General features: G+C 40.5%; 1 protein-coding gene and 1 pseudogene across 1 annotated transcript; one reads left to right on the top strand and one right to left on the bottom strand.

Annotated features, from left to right (window-relative positions):
- The first annotated feature begins 383 nt into the window (after window positions 1-383).
- On the top strand, window positions 384-5,345 carry HTR1B (5-hydroxytryptamine receptor 1B). The gene has a single exon (XM_024757456.1). The coding sequence runs from the start codon at window positions 1,189-1,191 to the stop codon at window positions 2,386-2,388; it is 1,200 nt and encodes a 399-aa protein (XP_024613224.1). The 5' UTR covers window positions 384-1,188; the 3' UTR covers window positions 2,389-5,345.
- Window positions 5,346-18,005: 12,660 nt separating this feature from the next.
- Window positions 18,006-27,647, bottom strand: part of LOC112407954 (p53 apoptosis effector related to PMP-22 pseudogene) — a 69,505-nt pseudogene continuing 59,863 nt past the window's right edge.

Genomic DNA, 27,647 nt, shown 5'->3' with positions numbered 1-27,647 from the left:
GTGCCCGCGGCTGAGGGTGCGAGTGTAACTGGAGGGGCGTGCAGCAAGCTCGGAAGAAGATAGAAGCATGGACAGGACGCCCTCAACCCCATTCCGGCCAGAACCGTGGCTCCCGGGTGTTCGGATTGGGAGAGGGGCCAGGGGATGGGACCTGGAGAAGACGGCGATAGGACCCGGCGGGAGCTTCCTTGGCGGGGAAGAGAACCGGGAGGGAGGAGAGGAGGGAGGGAGAGAGAAAAAGGGAAGGTGATGGAGAGCCGGCGTTGGCACTCGCCGCGCGGCAAGAGTTGCACGGCTCCGGCGGACCGGACCTGGACTCTATAAAAGGAGCCCGACCGCTCCGCCACTCACACGCTCCTCCCGGACCGGCGTATGCCGCGTCCCTGCAGCTCCCCCAGACACCTGCCCCTTCCCCGCCCGCCGCGCCAGGTCCCCCAGACCCGTGCGCCCAGCGGCATGGCTCCGAGCGGCGCCCTTGGGACCGAGGTGGCGGCGGCGGCGCGGCGCGATCAGCCGCAGTCTCAGCCCCCGAGTCCCACCTCTTGCGGCCCCTTCTCCGCGGGGCAGCTCGCCGGAGTGGCCAGCGCGTGAAAAGAAGGGCGGGCAGAGCTCCGGCGCGAGGCGCGGCGCAGCGCGGCTCCCACATTTCACCCCGCCCAGCTTTGGCGACCGCGGCCGCCGCAGGAAAACTGCCCCAGCCTGGGGAGGAGGGCGGGAATGCAAGATCAGGACCCCTCAATGGCCTGCAAGATTTGGTCTCGACAGCTAGGAAACTCGTGCGGGCCGAGTCTGCAGATCCCGGAGCGCCCGGTTTAGGAGACGCTTAGCCCCGCGCAATTGGGGTAAGACCTCCCACCTGGCCGATGCTCCCTCCTCAAACAGAACCACAGCCTCCTCCTCCAGACGCCCCGGTGGGAGCCGGAGCGCAGCGGGGCTCTGTGGACCAGCCCTTAACAACCCGGGGCTAAGACGGGGCGTAGAGAGGAACAGCCAGAGACGCGGCGGCAGCGACGGGCGCCCCGAAGTGCAGGGGACGCGCCCGCCGGCCTCGTCTGCCTCGCCCTTGACCTCTAGGTTCACCTGGGAACCTGGGTGGAGGAGTAATTGAGGAACCCACGTATCCGACTAGCCACCAGGGGACAAGACTCTGGTCCCTTCAGCGGTCCTTTCCTCGTCCTCGTCCGCTCCATGCCCGAGAGCTGCGCTTGGAAAGACATGGAGGAAGCGGGCGCTCAGTGTGCCCCGCCGCTGTCCGTGAGCTCCCAGACGGGGCTTTCGCAAGCCAACGTCTCTGCTGCTCCCTCCCACAACTGCAGCTCCGAGAGCTACATTTACCAGGACTCCATAGCCCTGCCCTGGAAAGTAGTACTGGTCGTGCTGCTGGCGCTCTTCACCTTGGCCACCACGCTCTCCAATGCGTTTGTGATCGCCACTGTGTACCGGACGCGGAAGCTGCATACCCCCGCCAACTACCTGATCGCCTCCCTGGCGGTCACCGACCTGCTGGTATCCATCCTGGTCATGCCCGTCAGCACCATGTACACGGTCACGGGCCGCTGGACGCTGGGCCAGGTGGTGTGCGACTTCTGGCTGTCATCGGACATCACCTGTTGCACTGCTTCCATCTTGCACCTCTGTGTCATCGCCCTGGACCGCTACTGGGCAATCACGGACGCCGTGGAGTACTCGGCTAAAAGGACTCCCAAGAGGGCGGCGGTCATGATCGCGCTCGTGTGGGTCTTCTCCATCTCCATCTCGCTGCCGCCCTTCTTCTGGCGTCAGGCCAAAGCCGAGGAGGAGGTGTCGAACTGCGTGGTGAACACGGATCACATCCTCTACACTGTCTACTCCACGGTGGGCGCTTTCTACTTCCCCACCCTGCTGCTCATCGCCCTCTATGGCCGCATCTACGTGGAAGCCCGCTCCCGGATTTTGAAACAGACGCCCAACAGAACCGGCAAGCGTCTGACCCGAGCCCAGCTGGTTACTGACTCGCCCGGGTCCACGTCTTCCGTCACCTCCATTAATTCGCGGGCTGCAGACTTACCCAGCGAATCGGGGTCTCCTGTGTACGTGAACCAAGTCAAAGTGCGAGTCTCCGACGCCCTGCTGGAGAAGAAGAAACTCATGGCCGCTAGGGAGCGCAAAGCCACCAAGACCCTGGGAATCATTTTGGGAGCGTTCATTGTGTGTTGGCTGCCCTTCTTCATCATCTCCCTGGTGATGCCTATCTGCAAGGATGCCTGCTGGTTCCACCTGGCCATCTTTGACTTCTTCACGTGGTTGGGCTATGTCAACTCCCTCATCAACCCCATCATCTATACCATGTCCAACGAGGACTTCAAACAAGCGCTCCATAAACTGATACGCTTTAAGTGCACAAGTTGACTTGTTAATTGCAGTGGGGTCGCCTAAGCGGCCTTTGGGGGACCATGTTGTGTCTGGTTCCACAGGTAGGTCGACTCTTTGACTGTTACTGGGTCGGAGTGAGGCTCTCTCTTGTGAGCAAGGGCAATGGATCCTGAGAAGCCAGGACAGCCCTGCGAGAGCTCTAAAGGAGAACTGTTCAAACAGCTGAGGAGGGGGCTCACTTTCTCCCCTCAAACCCCAGTTTCAGCACCGACCCTGCCACAGCCCATCGCAAGGGGGGTTGCAACTTTCAGAAAATCGATGATGGAAAAGGGATCCCTGCCCTGCTTTGGTATCATGGATGATGCCCCCTAGAACCAGAAGTACTTGTAGTTCTTGTCTGGAGCCTGTCTGAGACATGATCTACATACAGCCTGGTAGTACTTGAACTAGACACTAATACCCTGTGTTTGGGGGAGAACTTTGTGTTACAGCTTCATTTAAGAACAGTTACTTTGGCATCCTTCAGTCTTCATTCAGTTTTTGTTCATTTAAACTTGATTGGAGAAACTTGTGGATTTGGTGCTTCAAACCCTATGTGTGGCTTGAAGAGTTAACAGCAAAATTCTGATGTTAAGATCTCTATTTTTATTATAATTGAAACTATATGGGGTGGGGGGTGGATGGGGGCATTAAGCTGAAAACCAATGCCTATGATTGTTTGTTGTCTGCAGATCTCTAATTTTGTAATTCCTGTGTGGTGATTGTCAAACCTCATTCCTTAACAACTCAAACAAAATGTTACGTGTGCTAGTGCCAAAGTCTGCAGATTGCTTTTTCCTCCTAATTCCATGTACCTGTCATTTTACACAATTAAATCTCCAGAAATGGGGGATATGATGGGTGACTCAACCCAAGCTGCTGCTATATTTCCTATTAACGCCACTGATGAAACTGATGGGTATAAGATATATAAGTTCCTTTGCAAGAAAAGTATTTTTAATCCCAATTGAGTGAGCTATGAAGGAGACAGATGAGATAGGAATGGTTCTTATACAATTAAGGAATGGGTGGCAACAGGAGGATGTATATTTTGACTTGTAAAAAATCTTAAATGCATGAGACTTTTTTCTGACAGTCATTTGCACGCTCCTTCCCATCTGTAATTCCTTTGTGTGCTAACATATAAAGTAACCAATAGAACTAGCTCCTTTCTCCAAAAATCTTCAAAATAGTAAAACCTCTAAAAACCATGTTAAAGATAAAAACCTGTTTCTTTTCCCTTGCTATTGAAGTTTGAGTAGGAGCAAATATTATTAGAAAATGACATGCAAGGACTTTCAAAAAGCTTAGAGAAGCTAACATTGAGCCTGTTTTCCTGTAACTCACGGAACCAAACCTCAGACTTACTGGGCAACCAGGGAACTAACAAGCTTTTGAACCTTGGAGATTTGTCATTGACCTGACACTTCAATGAAAATACATACTATCAGTAATACTTTAAATTTATGTCTTTTTTTTTTCAAATTCTAAAATTACTTAGTTGTTATCTCAAATTCACTCTGAGGACTCCCCGACACAGGGCAAGATCACACACTAATAGATGAAATATGCATGATATGAATAAAATGGAGTAGCCCCTAAGGATTACCTGCATGAAAAATGAATGTCTGTGGAACATTTATTATGCCAAAGAAGATTCACACTCCGTTCTTTAGAGAGATTTCTGCAGGTGATACCTTTTGTCTGCAGAAACAAGTTGTCTTCGTAAAATGGATTCACTCCCTGCTTGACGCTCCCCAGTCCAGACTGTCAGACAGTAGATGTATTGAGCTGAAGTACCTTGCTTCCCTGCTGTGCAGCCCTTTACTCTGGCATAATGACTCTTGAAAATATCCTATTCAAAGAGTCACACGTAAACTAAGTACAAAAGAAGATTTTGATCAACATTGACACCTGTCACTGGAGTAAGAGAAAATTGTAGGCATTAGATAATCCTAAATTTCTGCTGTATCCCCACGTCTCTCTGTTCATTTTTTGTGACATTTCTCCCATGGAGAAATCTAGCTTACTACCGAGAAGACTGTGCACAGAGCGTGATATTTATTTTTATGTTATTAGTACGTTTGTGTTTTTGTCAAGGCTTTTTCTTGGGCCTTAGAAACAATTAAGCCAACTTCTAGGAGCCTAAGAGGGCAAAATTAATCGAAACCAATAGCCATTTACAAGTGATTTCTTTATAGGGCACCTGCAATGATTGTGTCCTCATATTAACAAACCATGGTCAATTTAGTCAAACGGGTTGTTTGCCACTTATAGATGACCTACCTAAATTTTTGCTTGACTATTTGGCTGAATTGACTGGATTGGGGTCATACGGTATGAAGTAGAAGCTTGTAAACCCTTGTAGTTATAAGAGATCCAGACTTCTCATCCACCATTGCACATGATTATGCAAAGCGTATTTTTCATCCTAGGGGTATGTAGTTAACTGTTAAGCGCCTTTTCAGTTACTGCTGCCTATAGCATAGTATGGCTTTTTTTGCAGAACATTATATGGGAGATGGAAATATTTAACTGGCATAGAAATGAAAGTATATTTTCATTGGCTGTGGTAACAAATAACACTGCACTGCTGTGTTGAACTGCACAAAATTTCACACAAATATATGAATGTGTGTTCATCCCCAAATACCAATATCGCCTTGTGTTTCTAGGAATTTTAGAGTTTCCTTTCTAAGAATGGACACTGCACCTATGAATGAACAGTTATTGACTTCAACACATCTTCTACAGACCAATCTTCTTCATTCTTCCTCTCTATTATCTTAGTATTATCTTCTTGCGTCAGGAAACCCTGAGTGGACTGTAATTCACTGAAGCAGCAAAAGCTCAGATTATGTGTATTTGATGGAGTTAATGTGACTGCAAATTGCCTTTTCCACCTTTCAAAACATGTGTAATTCAAAATGAAGTTTAGGAAAATAATGAAATAAAAGTCCTTTTTTGTGTCCTAAAAAGCATTGGGTGGTAATTCTATTATTATGGAAAGACTGGTTCACTGGATTCTGGGTTGCAATTAGGAGTTTGAACCTTCAAGAGAGAAAAGTTGATGATAAATGATACTCTGGTGCAAGTACTGCCACAATTTGAGGGATTTAGTTTATATCCGGAGGAAGAATTTAAAAGGAATTAGACACAGTCTGCAAAGAGGGCAAGTCAGTTCCACTATCCCAGGGGTTTTCCAGATCACCATTCTTAGAAGGAATGTTTAGTCTCTAGGCTGGGGAATTAGATTCCAAGGCACTACATGGTGCTTGAAATACAGAAAAAGGAAAGGGAGGACCTGAGTTAGAAGCAGGCCTGGGGGAGACCTAAGAGGAGGAGACCAACCTATCTGAACACTGGAGAAGTAGACAGAAAACATAGCTTTTGGAATCAGAAAGTTCTAGGTTTGAGCTGCACATAGAGCTTGTTATCGCTGTGTGGTTTGCGAGTTGTTGCAAAGGCTTAGAGCCTATACATGTAAAGCGCTTATCAAGATTTCTAAGCTCTCAGCAGATGATACTTCCTCTTTAGCCATGATTTTGTCACGGCCTTCTTTGTGGGTGCAGGGCACCTGTAGCTGAGAAAACCTTGAGGGCTATTTGAGAAAGCTTGCACTGGGCAAGACCAAACTAGCCCAAATGGGAGAAACATGGCTAAGCTAGAAGCAACTGAGGCTTGGAGCCTTTCAGACTTACCCCCTGGGCTGGCGACACACAGCCAAGAGGCCGAAAGGGAGCAGAAGAGACGGTTTGCTGTGGTTCTGGTGGCCCAGAGGAAACTGCCGAATATTTCATTTCCTGTAGCGCCCTCTCTGTCTTTTTTTTTTTTTTTTAAAGGCTTCAAATGCTTGGCTTATTTATTTATTTATTTTTGGCTGTGTTGGGTCTTCGTTTCTGTGTGAGGGCTTTCTCTAGTTGCGGCGAGCGGGGGCCACTCTTCATCGCGGTGCGCGGCCCTCTCACTATCGCGGCCTCTGCTGTTGCGGAGCACAGGCTCCAGACGCGCAGGCTCAGTAGTTGTGGCGCACGGGTCTAGTTGCTCCGCGGCATGTGGGATCTTCCCAGACCAGAGCTCGAACCCGTGTCCCTTGCATTAGCAGGCGGATTCTCAACTACAGCGCCACCAGGGAAGCCCCTCTCAGTCATTTTAAAACTCTCTTTTCTCTTTATTGTCCAGAGATTTCCAGTTGTTTCCCAGACTCCAAAGGCCCTCACCGCTTCCACGTCTCTCCCCAGTGTCTCATTTTCCACTTCTCTGCTTTTTTCTTACCTACGGAAAGCCATGATAACCAAGGGTAACGCGTTGATCTCATATGGTTCTTATTTTAGCCGTGCAGGGCTGATTAGGTAGCCGAGGGTTTTTATATTATATCAAAGGAAATTTTTGACCGAAACGAATGGGCGAAAGCTTTCAACTTGGGGCTTCTACTGGAGTTTTCAGATGAGAAGAGGCCAGTAGGAGAAGGGGGCGGGAAATGAGGCTTCCAAACCCTTTCTCAAAGCCTATGCTTGAACAGTCCACCAGGGGGCAGAGCGCCTCTGAATTGCGCAGAGGACGCAGGTGCTCACCGTTCATAATCTGACTCCCTCTTCCTGGACCCTGCAAATGGTATCAACTTCTCTAGACTCAGTGAACATGAAGCTCCATGAGCCAAGAGATAAGGGGTTTATCATTTATTCAAAATAGCAGCTTTTTCAGAACTGCACATTCAGGCAGAGGATCCCTAAAATAAATCTAAAGTTTTTCTTCATATTTGCAAACTTAGTTATTTTCTTATTCTTCTCTTATCCTGAAGTAATGCTAAAATCTTAGTGCTTTAAAACATTGTGACCTTTGATTAATGTGACACTGGGTGAAGTCAGACATTAGAATACACAGAATTTATATGCAAAATAGAGAAAACAAATTGTTAAACTCTTTCATCATTATGATTTTTCTCATCACTGTGTTTTCTTTTCAGAATTTCATTGGCTTGAAGTTAATATATCCATAGTTCAAAGGTAGAACACTGCCACCTACCATTTAAAGAGAGGGTTGCTTCCCCCCCCCCGCCCCAGAAGTAATGTGTGTTATATGTCAGTTTTTCCCAGAAGGCAGACTTTCCAGTCTGTGTAATTTTGACATTTACTTTAAAAACAGGTGTTTATAAATGTGAGTACAATCTTATATATCACAAAAATAAATTTCTGTGTTAGAAAAGGATCATATATAATGAGAAAATAAGTGAGGTTATATCATTGCCATTCTCCTTAACTGTTACTCCCTAGCATTTTTACTGTCCCCAATGGGGAGTTTTCTATGTGCCATTTCACACACCTGTCAGTTAAATTAGACTTTCAAAGTCAACATCCACATTTTAGGATTATACTAGGATTTTCAGTGCTCCCTGAGAGAGACCCAGTCCCTGGAGTTGGGCCAGCTGACAGAGAGATTGTCTTAACACCATTGCAAGTATAGTTTGTAAAAGAAAATGCCCATTTCTTCTTACTTATTTGCACGTTTTTCAAAAGATAGGAGAAACGCTTTTCAAAACTGCAAACTGGAAATCTATGTAACAAGAATGATCTTATAATATTTCTTGTACCTAAAGTGAACAGATGGTGATATAAGGAGCCATTTATGGCAAATGCTTAAAAGAATCTACACATGGCTTGTTCAAATGATGCGTGAAGTCATGACTCACATCCTCCCTGACTCTGTAGGAACATTCCACACATTAGCCTCTGACTGGTCATCCCATGTTGGTATAATCAGTTGAAATTTCAGGCTATCTTTTGCTCGCAAGTGTGTTGATGGGACTGCAGTGATAGAGCAGCCTACAAAGGGTAGGTTACTTGGTCCAGAGGCTGTGGTAATAGAGCTGCAATGAACATTGTGGTACGTGACTCTTTTCGAATATGGTTTTCTCAGGGTATATACCCAGTAGTGGGATTGCTGGGTCACATGGTAGTTCTATTTTTAGTTTTTTGAGGAACCTCCATACTGTTCTCCATAGTGTCTGTATCAATTCACATTCCCACCAACAGTGCAAGAGGGTTCCCTTTTCTCCACACCCTCTCCAGCATTTATTGTTTGTAGATTTTTTGATGATGGCCATTCTTACTGGTGTGAGATGATATCTCATTGTAGTTTTGATTTGCATTTCTCTAATGATTAATGATGTTGAGCATTCTTTCATGTGTTTGCCAGGGTACTTTTGTAAACACACCTGGTTGTCTCTTGTAAACTCATGTGCTAATCGAATTTGGGATAGTGTGTGTAGATCCACACCTCCCCCCTGTGATTCACCAGCCCATTCTTGGTCTGTTGAATACTCTCAGTGGGTTCAGCACCGGGCCGGTCTGTTTTTGTGGAGAAGCAGTTGTATGGTTCTTCATCTTTCTATCCTAGCCTTGCCCAACCTTAAGGTCCCAGAGTCCACTCTCTTTTCTCCTCTCTCTCAGAGACTTTCCAACAGAGTATAGCATGTTGGGATAATCACACATGGGGAGCTTGGAATCGGATGACATGAAGGTCCCCAACACTTTGGTAGATTTAAACTGCAAGCGTGAGTGTTCAAAATCAGAAAGACGAGTTTAAATGCATGTTTTGCAACCATGAGCAAGCTCCTCTGCGAATGTAATCATACACACCTTTATGTTTGCAGGTAAAAATTAAATGGGATAATGCAATTGGTTCCAACCTTGACTGCATATTTGATTTATCAGGAGAGCTTAAAAAGACCTTTGCTCAGACCCTGTCTCAGACTAATTAAATTATGTTATCTGGAGTAGGGCCTGATAATCTTGTTTAAAAAATTCTCTCTGGGTAATTCTAATGTGTGACCAGGGTGAGATACACTGAGAATAATTATATGAAACTCTTAGAACAATGCTTGGCACACGCAGGATCCTTGGGTGTGAAAGGGGTCCCTGAATGCTATAGAAAGTCAAGTGGAATTGCTCTTTCATAGTTGTGCTTCTTGAAATTTAATGAGCCTGAGTCACCTGGGTTAAAATGCAGATTCTGATTCAGTAGGTCTATGGTGGGGCCTGAGATTATGCATTTCTGACAGGCTCTCAGGAAACACCAATGATGCTCCTCCATGGACCACACTCTGAGTATAACAGCTTAGTTATAGAGTATCTATCATTTCCTAAGGAGATATATATATATATATATATATATATATAATCTCCAAAACAAAAGCAACATAAAACTTGCAGATGAGAAAATGTGCTTTTTAATGTACAATACATTGTTTTCCTGACTTGTTTACATGGTATTCATGGCTCAGCTTCAGAAGATGTTGAATGCTTCCCCTTACATGCTCTTCCCCAGATGCTTCAAATCCTGTCTACCCTAAAACAAACAGCTTACTTCTGGATCTTGGTCAGCAAAGCATGACTCTCAGATTCAGTCCTTTGTTTTTACATCACTTCCAAATAAGGGCTTTGTCTTCTGTTTAAAAAAAAAAAAAAGAATTAATTAAAAATACAAAACAAATGATAAAACAACAAATAAAAGAAAGAAATAACAATTGTGAGCATATGGCAAATGGCATGATTTCCTTGTAATCTATTTCACTTAGTAAGCCCAGTTGGATTCCATCTGTTAACACACACAGACACGTACACACTTACATATTATGTAGAGTTCATCTTTTGTAAACACAAGTAACTATATAATCAAAGGTGAAAGCTCTGTGCTTTCCATCTATTATATTTTATTCTTATTATAGTTTAGAGACTTAATATCCTAGAGCAGTGATCTAGCAGCCTTTTGATTCCAGAGAAAACCCTTCCCCATGTTTTATTCCCAAAATACTTTGTGATTTTTTTTGTTTTCAGTGGCAGTAATTTAAACTGTTTGTGAGAAATGTTTGTCAATTTCTTGGTACCCACCCATTCAACTAGAGACACTGTTGAGTTTCCTAAGCCTAGGCGGGGAACAAGAATCAAAGGATACTCCACAAAGGATCCTGTCTTTTGTTTATTTATTTATTTATTTATTTATTTATTTCTTGAGTGTTTAAAATGAAACGAATAGTGTCAGTATCCAACCAGGTTTTCATTCTACATTACAGAACATAGTTCAAAGTCTTTCATCTCTTCCATGTGTAATCCTGATGCGTAGAGTTGGATTCCAGACATGTTGCTGGGAATTTAACTGCTTCACTTTAAAAGAGATTGGGGAGGAAGTAGCATTATTGAGGACTTACTCTGTGCCACATACTTTAAATAACCGCCCTCCCCCATTAGACCTTATGACACTATCGTGAATTGGGTATTATTTTTTTATGTTATCATCATCACAGTCATTATCATGAACGAGGTATTACAACAGTTTCATCCAGTTCTGTGATTTAGAGAATTATGGCAGCAGCCCCAGTTGAATAATTTGTATCATTATACTTGGAAAGGAGATGTAATATCAGGTCTGTTTCAGTTAGTCTTTAAGAAGAGCATTTTCTAAATGCTAATCTGAAACAGTAAAGTAGAATAGAACTTTAAGGGTTTATCTATAAGTTCAGTGTTGTGTCTAGGGAACACAGGTTTCCTTCTTGGTCTCCTCCCAAACTCTTGTCCCTCTCTGTCTGACTACAACCTTGACCATCCAGGGAACACATCATGGCCCCTGCCTCTTCCAAGGGAGTTGGTATAGATAAAAAGGTACATTTAAACTGCTGGATTTGGCAGTATTAAATATAAATGCTTTGGCTGTGATGAGTAATGCATGGCAGGAGATATTTCCCTTTTATGGAAAGTTACTGAGCGATATACATATGTCAAAAACTTGGGTACTTGAGACATATGCCTATTTTTACATGGAGTCAAATTTCTGAGTGAAAAGTAAATTCAGGCAAGTAACAGGATATTTTCAGGTATTAGGGTTGTTTTCTCATTATATAGATAAAAACTTTTAAATTAATGCTATTTTTTCTCTGTTTTTAAATTGTGTGTATTATTATCACAGCCCCTCTTTGCCAAGAGCTTTCCCTTTCGTTATTTTCCTCTCCCCTCTGTATCTTTCCCCAGAATTCTAAGACAGTACCACTAACAACAAAAGCAGTAAATCTTGGAGACAAAAACTTATCAGTATTCACTAAACTGACATAAAACCAAAACACTTAGACTAGACATAAAAGAAAAAATTTGCTTCCATCAAGGAGCAAACATTACAATAGTGAGTATGGGCTGTGGAATCTCCTCTGTTTTGGATAAAAGAGATATATAAATTGGAGAAAATTCTGCCCCCAATGCTTTTTGCCCTATGTCTTTGAGTATCATCACCCATTTTTAGTTGAAACAAAAAATACACAGCATACAAACTTTGGTAAATTTGGAATTAGAATCTAGACCTAGGCTGTCCTTGGCTCCAATTCCAGATTTACCACTTGCCAGTTCTGTGACCTTTACCACACTGAGCATCCATTTCTTCACATGTTAATGTGGACCAAATAGTGTCTTATCCACAGATTTGTGATGAGGATTAAGCAAACTGCCATGTGGCAGTGCTCAGTCCAGAGAGTGCTTAAAACATGGTAGCTGTTGATTGGATTCCCTCTGTTCAGACAGAATAAGCCAGGTGTCTATCCAGAGACCATGGAATTTTGAGTCAGAAAAACTGTTTAAACTTCTGTTTTTTCTCCTTATTAGTATGCAATTTGGAACATGCTATTTAATCCCTGTAAATGTCAGTTTTCCTATACCTAAAATAGGGCTAATATGTCCCTCTTGAAAAGACTTTAAGATTGCATTATATAATAAGTGCAGACACCTGAGACAGTTCTTGGAGCAATGTGATTGCTCAGTAGAACTTAGTATTCTATTCTGTCAGCTTCCTTTCCTGTCTTTAGGAGCAAGGGTCTGATATTATATGCTATGCTTCCGTGTTCGTAACATCCCTTTTATTGTTTTTCTTTTTCCTGAAGAGGAAAAAATATTTTATTACAAGTTCTTCAAATGGAAGACTCTTTAAGCCTGATGCAATCAATCTAATAGACACTAGACATACAACAGCACATATAAGTTACATGTAAGATCTCGGGTCACTCAGACATCCAAGGAAGGAAGTTGCCAACATCTGTAGTTCTGCTGGAAACAGTGAATGTTTTGGACCATTCATCATTGTGATCCCTTTTATTGTTGAAAGTGAGAACTGTACAGACTTATGATTTGGAACCAGTTCTATTAATGCTATTGCAAATCAATCATATGCTGGGATTTAAGAGATTCTAGAAAACTTACCCTGTTTCCTGCCTGATGTTTATTAATTAAGGATTCATTTCCTTTGTTTTAAAATATAAATACTTCTTGAAGTTTTATTACATCCCATTAGCCATCAGTCCTTTACACCTTAATGTAAATGAGTTTCTGAGTGCTGTAGATTGTCGGAGCCCAGAACATTAAAATAATCTGATTTTTTGTTTGCAGTAAAGTAAAACTTACAGGATAACATGGCAACAGAGTAGCAGAAAATAATATCGGTAAAAATACACTGCAACTTATTAAGCTTTTATGTTGCATTATGCCCAGTGCTTAGTGTCTATATATTATATCATTTAATCCTCAAAACAATCCTAGGAGGAGGTATAATCTCAATCTAAATAATAGGAATTCGGTTGAGAGAGAGTAATCTGTTCAAAGTTAGATCAAATACACATTAGAATCAGAATTCTCTTGTGCTCTTAACCATTGCATACCTAAAGCTATCATATCCCAAGAGCATTCATGGAGAACGTTCAGCCACTTGCCATATATATATATTTTGGTACGCGTGTCTCTCACTGTTGTGGCCTCTCCCGTTGCAGAGCACAGGCTCCGGATGCACAGGCTCAGCGGCCATGGCTCACAGGCCCAGCCGCTCCGCGGCATGTGGGATCTTCCCGGACCGGGGCACGAACCCGTGTCCCCTGCATCGGCAGGTGGACTCTCAACCACTGAGCCACCAAGGGAGCCCTAAAATAATCTGATTTTTGAATATTAGGGGATAAGAAAGGACTGGTTTTGAGCTATAACTCAAATACTTCTAGATAGACGAGAAAGAGTAGCAGCATGTCACAAGCAGTCATGTGAGGGCCCCAGGGGAAGAGTGAAATTTAAGAGATTATTGAACACAAAACTTACCTTCTTTCTAGTTTTAGTTAACAGTATGGTTGCATTTTGTACTGTATATTTCTGTAAGGTTTTTGATTATTTTAGATACCATGAGCATTCAAGTTTGCCAGAAGAAAAGATAATCTGGGATGGTAAATATATCACTGTATTCAGCTAGAAAAACAGAACTGAGCACATATAAGCTGTCTTGCTGTGCTTCTTAATGTTCACTGTGGGTTTCTCCATAGTAAAGGTGGCTGGCTGGTGTGTATTTCTAAGGGGAAAGACTCTGGCAGACACATGGAGGGGGCTTTCCTGGCCTCATGTAGATGCAGCCCCAAGTACCACAAGTATCTACTGAGTAGCTATTTGTCCACAATAACCCAAACCACTGTCCGGAAGCAATGAAATAATTTTAAAGGTCACTTAGTCTGCATTTAATCAAGTCTGTTTTCATCTTTGACTCCTAGTGTTACTTGGTGATGTTCATAAAACACAGATATTTGCTATAGCAACTGCCACAGTCTAACACAGCAGGGCGAATGGACTGGCCAGATTATTTTCATTCACGAAGGAGTTCCCTCCCCTACCTTTAAGAAATGATACCTATGACCTATTTTAGATCAAAAGAAGGAACCGAAACAAGACAGGTAGGAGGGGCAAAGACAAGGTATAACCAAGATTCACACTTCCACAAACAAGAGGATAATCACAATTACAGAGATTCTCCCCAAAGAGTGAGGGGTATGAACCCCACATCAGGGTCCCCAGCCCAGGGGTCCTGTACCAGGAGGACAAAACCCCAGAATGTCTGGCTTTGAAAGCCAGCAGGGCTTGCATATAGGAGATCCAGAAGTCTGTAGGACACAGAGACTCCACTTTAAAGGGCAAACACAAAATCTCACATGTTCTGAGTTCCAGTGCAGAGGCAGCAATTTGAAAGAAGCCTGGGTCAGATACATCTGTTGATCTTGGACAGGAAGGAAGCCACTGGGATACCCCCTGGAGACATAGATGCTGACAGCAGCAATTTTTAGGGTACTCATTCTACCACAAGGACACTCCATTTCAGTGTCCTTTCTCTAGCTGGTTAGTACCAGGGGCTTACCTTCCTACCAGCAAGCCAACAAGAGTCCTGGGAAACCTGGGCCAAGCAGCCAGTCTTGCTAGAACCTGGACCCATCCTCCGGCAGGCTGGCATCAGCTCCAGGACCCACCAGTCCTCCAGGAAGCTGCCTCAGGACACAATCCTGCCTGCCAGTGGGCTGACAGCAGCTCCAGCCCTCGCCCTCCACCCCCAGGCCCTTTACCAGCCATGCCAGGACACAGGCCCACCTGCTAGTGGGTCAGCAGCCACTGAATGAGGCAGGGCCTGGCAGCCAACTAGCCAAGGGCCAGCCCCACCTACCAGCACATGCATAGTAGTTGGCTCTGCCACTATAGAAAGGTGCATACAGTCCACATAGAGGGAACCCCTAGAGCATATAACTCTAGTGGCCAGAGGGAAGTGAGCTGCTGGGCCCATAGGACACCTCCTACATAAGGTCACTTCTCCAAGATTAGGAAATGTAACCTATCTACCAAATACAGAGAAATAAACACAGAGAATTACAGAAAATGAGGTGGGAGAAGAATATGTTCCAAACAAAAGAACAAGACAAAACTTCAGAAGAACTAAGCAAAGTGGAGCTAAGCAACCTGTCCAATAAAGAGTTCAAGGTAATGATCATAAAGATGCACAGTGAACTCAGGGAAGAATTGATGAACACAGTGAAAAGTTCAACAAAGATTTAGAAACTATAGAGAAGAACCATACAGAGCTGAGGAATACATTAACTGAAATAAAAAGTACACTAGAAGGCATCAACAGTAAATTAGATGATGCAGAGGAATGGGTCAGTAAACTAGAAGACAGAGTAGTGGAAACCACCCAAGCAGAAAAGAAAAAAGACTTTTTAAAAAATGAAGATAATTTTAGAGACTTGGGGGACAATATCAAGTGTACTAACATTCACATTCTAGATGTCCCAGTAGAAGAGAGAGAGAAAGAGGTGGAGAACTTATTGGAAGAAATAATAGTTGAAAACATCCATAATCTGAGAAAAGAAACAGACATCCAGGCCTGAGAAGAACAGAGAGTCCCAAGCAAGATGAACCCAAAGAGTCCACACCAAGATACATTATAAATAAAACGGCAAAAATTAAAGATAAAGGGAGAATTCTCAAAGGATTGAGAGAAAAGCAGCTAGTTAAGTACAAGGGAATTCCCATAAGACAGTCAGCAAACTCTTAAGGAGAAATTCTGCATGCCAGAATGGTGTGGCACAAAATATTGAAAGTGGTAAAAGAAAAAAACCCTACAAACAAGAATATTCTATCCAGCAAGGCTGTCATTCAGATTGGAAATACAGATAAATAATTTTACACACAAGCAAAATACACAAGAGTTCAGCACCACTAAGCTGGCATTATAAGAAATGTTCAAAGAATTTCTCTAAGCTGAAAAGAAAAGACCACAACTAGAAATACAAAAATTACAAAAAAACGATCTCATAGGTAAAGGCAAACATACAGTAAATGTAGTAGATCCACAACTCATAAAGCTAATAGGGAGGTTATAAGACAAAAATAGTAAACTCATCTATATACACAATAACTAAAGGGATACACCAAACAGAAAATGTAAAATATGATGTTGAAAACATTGAACATGGGGAGAGTAAGTATGAAGGGTAGTTAGAATGTTTTTGAACTTAAGGGACCATTAACTTAAAATAATCACATATATACACAGGTTATTATATATGAACCTCATGGTAACCACCAACCAAAGCTATATAACAAAACTAGATAACAACAACACAACAAAAAGAAAGGAATCCAAACGTAAGACTAACTATAGTCATCAAATCACAAGGGGAGCGAGCAGGGGAGAGAGCAGAAGAAGAAGAAAGGAACAAAGAATAACTCCAAAATCAAGCAGAAAACAACGAACAAAATGGCAATAAGTACATACCTATCAATAATTACCTTAAATGTAAATGAACTAATGCTCCAAGCAAAAGACATGGAGTGGCTGAGTGGATAAAAAATCAAGACTGATATATATGCTGCCTACAAGAGGCTCACTGCAGATCTAAAGACACACACAGACTGAAAGTGAGAATATGGAAAATGTATTCCATGCAAATAGAAATGAAAAGAAATCTGGGGTAGTGATACTTATATCAGATAAAATAGACTTTATTTATTTATTTTCAAGATTAGAACACTTGCTTTACTGGGAAAAGTTCATACTGAAAACTACAATTACTCACTCTTACAACTTATAAAATAATAATTTGATATATAAAATGAATTGTTTTCATTATGTAAGTACAAAGGGTAAAAAAAATCCATATGGTGTATCATATATTTGCCATTCAGATAAACCTCAGATCCCTGAATTCTCCTGTTGTATGTTTTGCATCAGATTTTAAAAATCTCTTTGTCAAGGAAAACCAGGTTTTTAACTAGATTAAGTTTTTGCTTATAGCTGCAATCTATTAGAAGCTGTGTCTATATGATTAGAGCCCAGTCAAAACTAAGATAAAAAACTCAAGCCATTTCTTCTCTTTAGCCTTTTTTAATGTTACTTTTTTGTTATAGGAACCAACCGCTGATGCTTTACTGAACAGCCTAATCCTATCCATCGGTCATGACCAGTCCATCTTTCAGTCTCATCTATTCTGGTACTAAATACACACATACACACACACACACACACACACACACACACAAAACAGTACAGATTTATTAGTATAGCATTTTCCCACACTCCAACCCTATAAACCACTTTAAATGAGAAAATTTTATCTTAAAATTTTACTACTTAAGGAGGCCTTGCCACTGCAACAGGCTATGGCCATGAAAAAATACTTTCCTCAATGCCATATCAAGTTAACATGAAGCTTAGAAAGAACTCACTTGTTAAGGTTATTAATTAGAAATTCTCACAAATAATACATATTTAAGAAATATTTTTGCTTTAAATAGCTGGAGGCTTAAAAAATATTTATTTATTGTACTTCTTTTAGAATATTGGGTCAGTAACAATTTTTACTAATATCTCCCTCTTTTCCTTAGTGCTTAATAGACCTAGTCCATTCCATCCGGGAAAAACAAAAACTTGATTAGGTTACTCAAATTGCTGAAGCCTTCTTATTATTACCTTATAAAGTGGTATTTTTAATATTCACATTCTTTTACAAATGCAGTATAAATGGCATAGATAGTTATAAGAAAATATTGGCATCTTATAGATAATTAGTTAAAAGAGTAAGTCTTGTTTAACTCTACAAGACACATGTAAAATATGAATATAAAACTATAACACCATTTAAGAAACATTTTCTCCCAAATTATTTTAGCACTTTGCCTAGTTTAACTCTATGAACATTGCCATAAAAATAAGTTCAAATTATTCTGAGGAAAACAGTTTCTTTGTAGTCCATCTCAGTAGCAGTGATTTTCTTCTGCTCATTTCCCAACTTAGGTGGATGTGTACAAATACCTGGGCTTGTCATTTCCCTGAAGGCCATCTTCATAGTTGGGAAGGAAACAGAAGAAAGCACAGCCATCAGGATAATTGTGACTGCCCATCTGAAGACTTAGGCCCAGTTATAGATGTAGTGACAGGAGGGTTGGTATGAGGTTGAAAGTCTAGGTGTACTTCACATGGTAAATTACAAGGGAAATGATCTGGAACACAGCAGCCAGGGCCAGGAAGCCACCATTCAGTCTCAGAAGGACAAGCATTTGGGATCCACAGAGGGCAAAGAAGGAGAGGATGAAACAGATCACCAGGATGATAAAGCTACAGAAGGGCTTGGTGGCAGCTCCCCTTCCCCACATGTACGTCATGATGATCTGGCAGCCATCCTTGTAAGTCCTGCTGTAGCCACCCTTGTGAAAATGTCACCATCACAGTGAGAACGTGTGGATATTGTCACTCGACTTAAGCCAGCTGTGGCTGGCCATCACGATGATGTCAGAGGTGATGGTGCTTAGCAGAAGCAGGTGCTGGCTAGGCTGCAGGACAGCATCATGTCAGTGCCAGTGTGGAGGAAAGGAGTACATGGGGATCAGACACCACTGGAGAGTGGCCCATGAGTGTGGGCAGCACAACAAAAAGGCCAGAATAGACTTTAAAACAAAGTCTGTAACAAGAGACAAAGAAGGACATCACATAATGATAAAGGGATCAATCCAACAAGAAAATATAACAATTGTAAATATATATGTACCCAACATAGAAGCACATAAAGCAAATATTAACAAACATAAAGGGAGAAATTGAAAGTAACAGAATAATTGTAAGAGACTTTAACTCTCACATACATCAATGGACAGATCATCCAGATAAAAATACAATAAGGATATATTGGCCTTAAATGACACATTAGATCAGATGGAATATATATATAAAACATTCCATTCCAAAACAGCAGAATACACATTCTTTTCAAATGCACATAGGGCATTCTCTGGGATAGATCACATGATAGGCCACAAAACATATCTCAGTAAATTTAAGAAGACTGAAATCATAGCAAGCATCCTTTTTGACTGCAAGTGCATAAGACCAGATATCAACTACAAAAAAAAGTGGAAAAAACAAACATGTGGAATCCAAAAATTTGCTACTAAGCAACCAGTGGGGTCATTGAAAAGTCAAAGAGAAAATAAAGAAATACCTTGAGTTAAATAAAAATGGAAACACAGCATTCCAAAATGTATGGGATTTAGCAAAAGCAGTTCAAAGAGGAAAATTAGAGCAAAACAAGCCTACCTCAAGAAATAAGAAAAATCTTAAATAAGTGACTTAACCTTACACCGAAAAAAACAAGAAAAGGAAGAACAAAAAAAACCCAAAGTTAATAGAAGGAAGGAAATTATATTGATCAGAGTAGAAATAGAGACTAAATAAACAGGAGAAAGGATCAATGAAACTAAGAGGTGGTTCTTTGAAAAGATGAACAAAGTTAATAAAGCTTTAGACCAACTAATTAAAAAAAGAGGACCCAAATAAATAAAGTCAGAAATGAGAGAGAAGTTACAACTGACACCACAGAAATGCAAAGGATCAAAGATACTACTACGAACAATTCTATGCCTACAAATTGTAACAACTAGAAAAATAGATGAATTCCTGGAAACATACAATCTCCCAAGACTGAATTAAGAAGAAATAAAGAATATGAATAGAATGATTACCAGTAGTGACATTGAATCAGTAAGCAAAAAACTCCTAACAAACAAAAGTTCAGGAACAGAGGGCTTCATAGGTAAATTCTATCAAACATTTAAAGAAGAGTTAACACTTATCCTTATCAAACTTTTCCAGAAAATTGAAGAGGAAGAATCACCTCCAAACTCATTCTATAAGACCAGCATCACCCTGATAATGAAACCAGATAAAGACACCACACACACACACAAAAAAATACAGGCCAATATCACTGATGAATATAAATGCAAAAATCCTCAACAAAATATTAGCAAACCAAATTTAACAACACATGAAAAAGCTCATACACCATGATCAAGTGGGATTTATCTCAGCGATCCAAGGATAATTCAATATCCACAAATCAATCAATTCAGTACACCACATTAACAAAAGGAAGCATAAAAATCGCATGATCATCTCAATAGATGCAGAAAAAGCTTTTGGCAGAATTCAACATCCATTTATAATAAAAATCTCAAAAAACTGGGTAGTAAGGGAACATACTTCAATATAGTAAAGGCCACATACAACTAACCCACAGCCAACATCATGCTCAATGGTGAAAAGCTGAAACCATTTTCTCTAAGATCAGGAATAAGAAAAGGCTGCCCATTCTCACCACTTGTTTTCAACATAGTACTGGATATTCTAGCCACAGTAATCAAACAAGAAAAAAAAATGTAAGAAATCCAAATTGGAAAGGAATACATAAAATGTCACTGTTTGCAGATGATATGATACTATATATAGGAATCTTAAAGGCACCAACAAAAAACTATTAGAAACAATAAATATTTCAGTAAAGTTTCAGGATACAAAATTAATATACAGAAATTGATTTTATATATATATATATATATTTTTGGTTATATTTCTTTACAGTAACAATGAATTACCAGAAAGAGAAATTAAGAAAACAATCCCATTTATAATTGCATCAAAAGAATAAAATACCTAAGAGTAAATTTAACCAGGGAGGTGAGAGACCTGTGCTTTGAAAACCATAAGATGTCAAAACAAATTGAAATTGACACAAACATATGGAAACATATACCATGCTCATGAATTGGAAGAATTAATATTATTAAAAAGGGGCATTGGCAATCTACAGATTCAATACAATCCCTATCATAATACCAATGACTTTTTTCAAAGAACTAGAACAAATAATTCTAAAATTTGTATGGGAACACAAAAGATCCTGAATGGCCAAAACAATCTTGAGAAAGAAGAACAAAACTAGAGGTACCCTGCTCCCTGATTTCAAACTATACTCCAAAGCTACAGTAATTAAAACAGTATGGTGCTGGCACAAAACAAACACATAAATTAATGGAACATATTAAAGAGACCAGAAATAAACCCACACATACATATATGGGCAATTAATCTATGGCAAAGAATGCAAGAATACACAATGGGGAAAAGACAGGCTCTTATATAAATGGTGTTGGGAAAACTAGGCAGCTACATGCAAATGAATCAAACTGGACTACTTTCTCACACTATATGCAAAAATAAACTATAAATGGACTAACAACTAAAATGTAAGACCTAAATCCATAAAACTCCCAGAAGAAAACATTGGCAGTATGCTCTTTGATATTTATCTTAGCAATAGTTTTTTGGATATGTCTCTTCTGGTAAGGGAAACAAAAACAAAAATACATAAATAGTTTTCATCAAGCTAAAAAACATTTGCACAGCAAAGGAAATTATCAACAAAACAACAAGGGCACTGACTGAATGGAAGAAGATATTAACAAGTGATATATCTGATAAGGGATTAATATCCAAAATATACAAAGAACACTTACAACTCAATATCAAAAAATCAGGGGCTTCCCTGGTGGCGCAGTGCTTGAGAGTCCATCTGCCGATGCAGGGGACACAGGTTCGTGCCCCGGTCTGGGAAGATCGCACATGCCACGGAGTGGCTGCGCCCGTGAGCCATGGCCTCTGAGCCTGCGCGTCCGGAGCCTGTGCTCCACAACGGGAGAGGCCACAACAGTGAGAGGCCAGCGTACCGAAAAAAAAAAAAAAATCAAACAACGCCGTTAAAAAACAGGCTGAGATGCAAGAGGGAAGAGATAGGGGAACATATGTATATGTATAACTGATTCACTTTGTTATAAAGCAGAAAGTAACACACCATTGTAAAGCAGTTGTACTCCAATAAAGATGTAAAAAAAAGGCTGAGGACCCGAAGAGACATTCTTACTAAGAAGACATACAGATGGCCAACAGGCACATGAAAAGATGCTCAACATTACTTATCATCAGGGAAATGCAAATCAAAGTCACAATGAACTACCACCTCACAAAAAGACATCAGATGATTAACAGCAAAAAGATGAGAAATAACAAGTATTGGTAAAGGTGTGGAGAAGCACCGTTAATCGAAATGTAAATTGGTACAGACACAATGGGAAACAGTATGGAGGTTACTGAAAAAAGTAGAAGTAAAACTACCATACAATCCAGCAATTCCACTTTTGGGTATCTTTCTGAAGAAAACAAAAACACTAATTTGAGAAGATATATTCACCAGTATGTTCACTGCAGCATTATTTACAACAGTCAAGATATGGAAGCAACCTGTGTCCATTGATAAAGAAGAGGTTGTGTGTGTGCGTGTGTGTGTGCATGTATAGGTATATGGATATACAAATATATTAACATTTTTTATTAGATTCTTTACGGGGCTCCCCAGAAAGTTAAGAATAATTGTTAGCAGAGCAAGAAAATGTAGGGTTATTGAAAAATGTGGTTGAAATGCTAAACCCCTCCTCTTCCTCATTCTTTAAGTCCCGGTCACCTTTGAGAATCTTTTCAGATTCTTCCAGATGGAGGTATTTGTCTTGCATTTATGCTGTGTTTGCAGTCTTTCTACCACATGCTGTGTGGATGGTAATGCTGCAGGTGTACAGATGGGTTTTCGGGAGTGTTCAACAGTATCTTAAGAGAATATAAGGTGAACTTGGCCCGCACATTCTTCCTTTCTTAGAGGTTTTAGTGTTCTTCACCATTGCATTCCAGAGCCTGGCACAGTGCTTTGCACTTTGTAGGAACTACTTAAGTGCTCAGTAAATGAATGCATGAAGAATGAATGAATGAATGTTTCACCTGGCAGGATAATGCTTAGTAAAATATTTTTCAACCACATAGTTTTGTAAAAGTCTTTTAGTTAAAAGCGTACAAGTGAAAGAAAAATGTGTTACCTTAAAAGAGAAACTGCCTCTCTGTTCTTAACAAACTACTGCAAGATGCTGAATCATCAAAAAAGGCTAAGTGATATTACTCACTCAGGATGAAAAGTGCACTAATACATTCTAAGAAGATTTTCAACAGGAAAGTTCACAATTAAAGGTCATGGTACTTTAAGAGCCAAATACGTCTCAGCACCAGAAAGCAAAGTTAAATGGGCAACCTCATTTTCTATGCTTTCTGCACAATTGTACTTCCATTGTCATTAATGTTTTAAATACAAATTTCCATACACTGGTCCTTCATGGGATCACATTTTCCTTCTAGAAATGCCTACTGTACTTTTGCACAGGATGGTGAAGGAAGATTTTTCTGAAGGGATGAGGTTATGATGAACTAAATGAGTCTTATGGAGGGAAGCCTAAAGCAGGAGGGAAGCTGGCAGGAGCTAGGGTGGGAAGGCCATGCCCCCCAGAAGGAAGGCATTGTTCTGGCTCTTGTGTCCTTCCCACTGAGTCCCTGCTATTCAGTGGGAATTGTGGTGAGGAAGAGCCTGGTGGGAATCTTGGCTGCAACCATGTGGGTTGGCAGTTCATAGGTCCAGAGGTAGAGACAGTAGACTTTTATGGGCATAAGACCTCAGTCTGGCCCAAAAGATAAAGGTTTCTGATCCCTGTTCTATGTAATAAAGCCCTTACATCCTTTCAGACAAACATAACTAGCCCAAGTATCTCCCTTTACTCATTTGCAAAATAAACAATTCTTCAATTAGAATACAAAATCATTTTTTTTTGTTAGGCACATTTATGTCAACAAAGGCCAAGCTTTCATGTAAGGTTAGGATAATTTTTTTCAAATAATTTAGGCATTAATACAATAACAACAACAGATTTTGATAGCCTGAATAACTAAATTTGCAGTTTGCATTGATTGAATTCACTGGATAAGTGCACATTTCTCTTCTTTCTCCTCTCATGGACCCGCAGCAGAGTCTTTGAACAAATGTTAAATGATGGAAACCTTTTGTTTATTGTGTAATTCAATAGCCCACCATTAGAGCTGCTCATTAGGAGGTTGTAAGATGCAGTGACAAGGAAAATTACAACTTTCTTGTGCTGACTGGCACAAACAGTGGAATTAATTCCTGTTGTCCCTCAGTCATACAGAAGTATGAAGTTGCCATGCAAGGATCAAACTGAAGATTTTTTTAGGGGGAAACAATAGAAAAGGGGAAAAAGAGAAAGATTGTGACAGAAGATTACGTTTATTGTGACAAGCTTTATCGCTCCAATATCAAGTTCGCTCCTTGGGGCTGAGTGAAGAGAAGAAAGAAGTACAGAGGCAAGAACCAATAAGAAAAGCCGTGTGATGGGAGCAGCAATATTTCCAATCATTTATCATTGACACTCCCAAATGAGTGTTTGGGAATTAAATTATCTTGTCATTTCCCTAAGGATTGAAGTCATGAGTAATGAAAAAAGAAATCAAACTCACACGCTCTTCTCTGTAAAATCAGCCTGTTATTCAAGCAAGTGAAGTCCATATCACGGCTGGTTCTAAATACAGGATTGTTTCATTACTTCTTAAACTCCCTGTCACGTATATCGGTTCTTGCTGAAAACATCAGATAAGGTTGCTATCTGGTTTTGAATACTGCTCTGTGTAAATAATATGCTTGCCATTTCTAAACACATGGGGACCCCAATAAAGAATTTTATTTGATAAATAATGGATTTATTTTTACACCAAGAGACATTTTTTCTTTTGGAATTGTGGATATATAAAAATCTCGATTCCTCCATTCCATTCCAAGTGCCAGCATTTATTCAGAACATAGTGAGGCACTATGCTGATGGTTTTACATGCATCATCTCACTGAATCTTCTTAAGGATATTTAGGTGGTATTGCTATGCTCTTTGACAGTCCCATCTCCAGCTGTACCTTCTCAATGTACCTGATGCCCAGACATATTAAATGTCCTAGTCCTTGAAATACACATATCATTTCCCGGCTTCATATATTTGCTACTCCCTCTTGCTATTGGACCTGGGAATGTCTACTTATATTCCAAGATGCAGCTCAAACTGCAATTCTTCTGTTTGATGCTCCTAGGCTGAACTGGTTACTGATTCCCTTTGCTCTCCTAACAACTTACAAAAGCCTCTGATTCCATTATATTGTATTTTTACTTATATGTCTATATCTTGAAGTGGATTTAACACTTTTAAGGACGTGGATTTTTATTTATTTATCTTTATAACTCCATGGCCTTAGCAGAGGTTCTGACCTATAAAAGATACTCTATAAATGTTTAGTAAATTGTTAAATAGTTGCAGTTAGTTTCATTGATTTATTAATGCCCTTGCATTAGCATCTAAATTTATCCTGAAAAGTGACACTTTTTTTTTGTTTCCATATTATTCTTAATTATACTTGAATATTTTTCTGTGTTTCTGGAAAAAAGTTTTTGCTTGTGCACATGAAGGAGGAATTATATAACAAACTAATTAAAAAAGTACGTGCTCTTTTTAGGTGGACACTTACTCTTCACAATGCCCCATTTCCACAAAGACGTGATGAGAATTTCCAGATTTAAAGTAATTCACAGAATCAAAATGAGAAGCTGCGGTGATATGCTGGAAAAAACATAGAATTTAGAACTCAGAGATATGACTTTGAGTCATAAAATTTCCCCCTGATCAAATGGGTAACTTTGGGGAACCCAGTTATTTTTAGCATCCGTTTACTTACAGAATCATTGTGAGGTTTAAGTAGAAGGACTTACTGAGTTATTGCTTTTCCAGATACTGGGTACATAGAATTGAATCAAACTGTCCAATCCCTGTCCTTATGGAGCTGACATTCCTGAGAGGGACTGAGACAATAACCAAGTACATATAAAACAGGCAGTGGTGATAGTGCTGGGAAGAAAACTGTGAGTGATACACAGTGGTGTGCTCTTTTAGTGAGGAGTACCAAGGGAGGCCTCTTTAATAAGGGGACATTTGAGCAGAAAGGGTAGAGGAGTGAGAGCGTGGGCCAAACTGGTATGGGTGAAAATTGACCAGGCCAGAGGGGTCAGCTGTTATCATTCTTTGAATACTTGCTTTGAATGTCCCCAAACTTGGAAGACATGCTAGTGATGACAGTGGTCTCAGTGGAAGAAAGTGTGTACAGAGGGAGACTCTGCTCCCAGACGCGTTCCCTCTTCAGAGCACCCTTCCTGTAGACCCTCTGGCCTCACTGAGTTGCTGCCATTGAAATTCAAGACATTTGCCTTTCCCCAATAATGATAGATTGTCCAATTGCTAACACATTTGTGTGTTCCCATGTGTACTTAAAAAAAACAACAACATGAATTTAGAGCTCTTAAATTTGCTTTCATAGTTTCTTAAAGTCTGTTCCTTTCTCCTGTAAACATTGGCTAAACTGATCACTGCTTTGTATGTATATTGAAAGAAGCAACGAGAAAAGTAAATGCATAGACAGCTAATATTAAAATTAGCTTTGGGAACTCCCTGGCGGTCCAGTGGTTAAGACGCTGCGCTTTCACTGCGGAGGGCATGGTTTCAATCCCTCGTCAGGGAGCTCATACCCCACAAGCCCTGTGGTGTGGCTAAATAAATAAAATTAGCTTTGATACATAAAGCTTAGATACCTAGAAAAATGGCCCTTTAACTTAGCAGGTAATTGCAGTTTTGAATGTGAATAACCTCAGAGTATCTTTAATATTTTATTGGCCTAAGTTACCAACTTTCACTTTTCTCTGTTGTAGCAGATAAATAAAAAAGCAGAGATTTCCATCACAGCAGCACTATGCACATTGACATTTATTGATTTCCATTAGTATCTGAGGTGGCTGGCATTTTACTTTTATATGCTGCATTAATAAATTGTGCTTAGAGGCTGCCTGTGCATTTTTTATTGAGGCCCCTCATTTGCTCTTGACTGTTTCCAAAAATTCTTTTGAGTTTTGAAATTTGCTTTTCTCCTGTTCTTTGTTTTCTTTTTTGGGAAATGTACAACTAGTACCACATAAGTCTATTTCCCAAGGAACACTAAAGCACAGAGAGGCATATTCTATTTCAATTTGTGGAGGTTATTTAAAGGATCTCTTTGTTTCTCCTGTTTCTAAAGTCCAAAAGAACAATGCTTTGCATATGCTGAAAGCACAGTACTGCAAATCAAAAAGAGATTCATTTTGGCAGCTGGGTAACATTGGTGTGAATGAATGCTGTGTTTTCTGAGTGTTATTTTCAAGACCAGCCCTGACCAGTGGTCAAGTTTCCTTAAATCAACAGAAATAAGAGAAATAATAATGAAGTAAAATTTTAATAAAGTAATAGTAATTAAATTTGAATACCTGACCTAAATCCAAGGTTACGTCATTCAAATATTTTGGTGTTGTGTTCTTTTATGAATGATGGTCATTATAATTATTTTTATGCCTAGAATAATAATTATTTACTTTTTAAAATAAGAAATAGGGCTTCCCTGGTGGCACAGTCGTTGAGAGTCCGCCTGCTGTTGCAGGGGACACGGGTTCGTGCCCCGGTCCGGGAAGATCCCACAGGCCGCGGAGCGGCTGGGCCCGTGAGCCATGGACGCTGAGCCTGTGCGTCTGGAGCCTGTGCTCTGCAACGGCAGAGGCCACAACAGTGAGAGGCCCGTGTACCGCAAAAAAAAAAAAAAA

Source organism: Neophocaena asiaeorientalis, unplaced genomic scaffold (genome assembly GCF_003031525.2).
Source record: "Neophocaena asiaeorientalis asiaeorientalis breed wild unplaced genomic scaffold, Neophocaena_asiaeorientalis_V1.1 scaffold253, whole genome shotgun sequence".
NCBI lineage: Eukaryota > Metazoa > Chordata > Mammalia > Artiodactyla > Phocoenidae > Neophocaena > Neophocaena asiaeorientalis.
The sequence above is the reverse complement of the archived record's forward strand: the minus strand, read 5'-3'. Positions and strand labels throughout refer to the sequence as shown.

Coding starts and splice junctions, on each gene's coding strand:
- HTR1B (XM_024757456.1), top strand. CDS start 1,189: ATGCCCGAGAGCTGCGCTTGGAAAGACATGGAGGAAGCGGGCGCTCAG.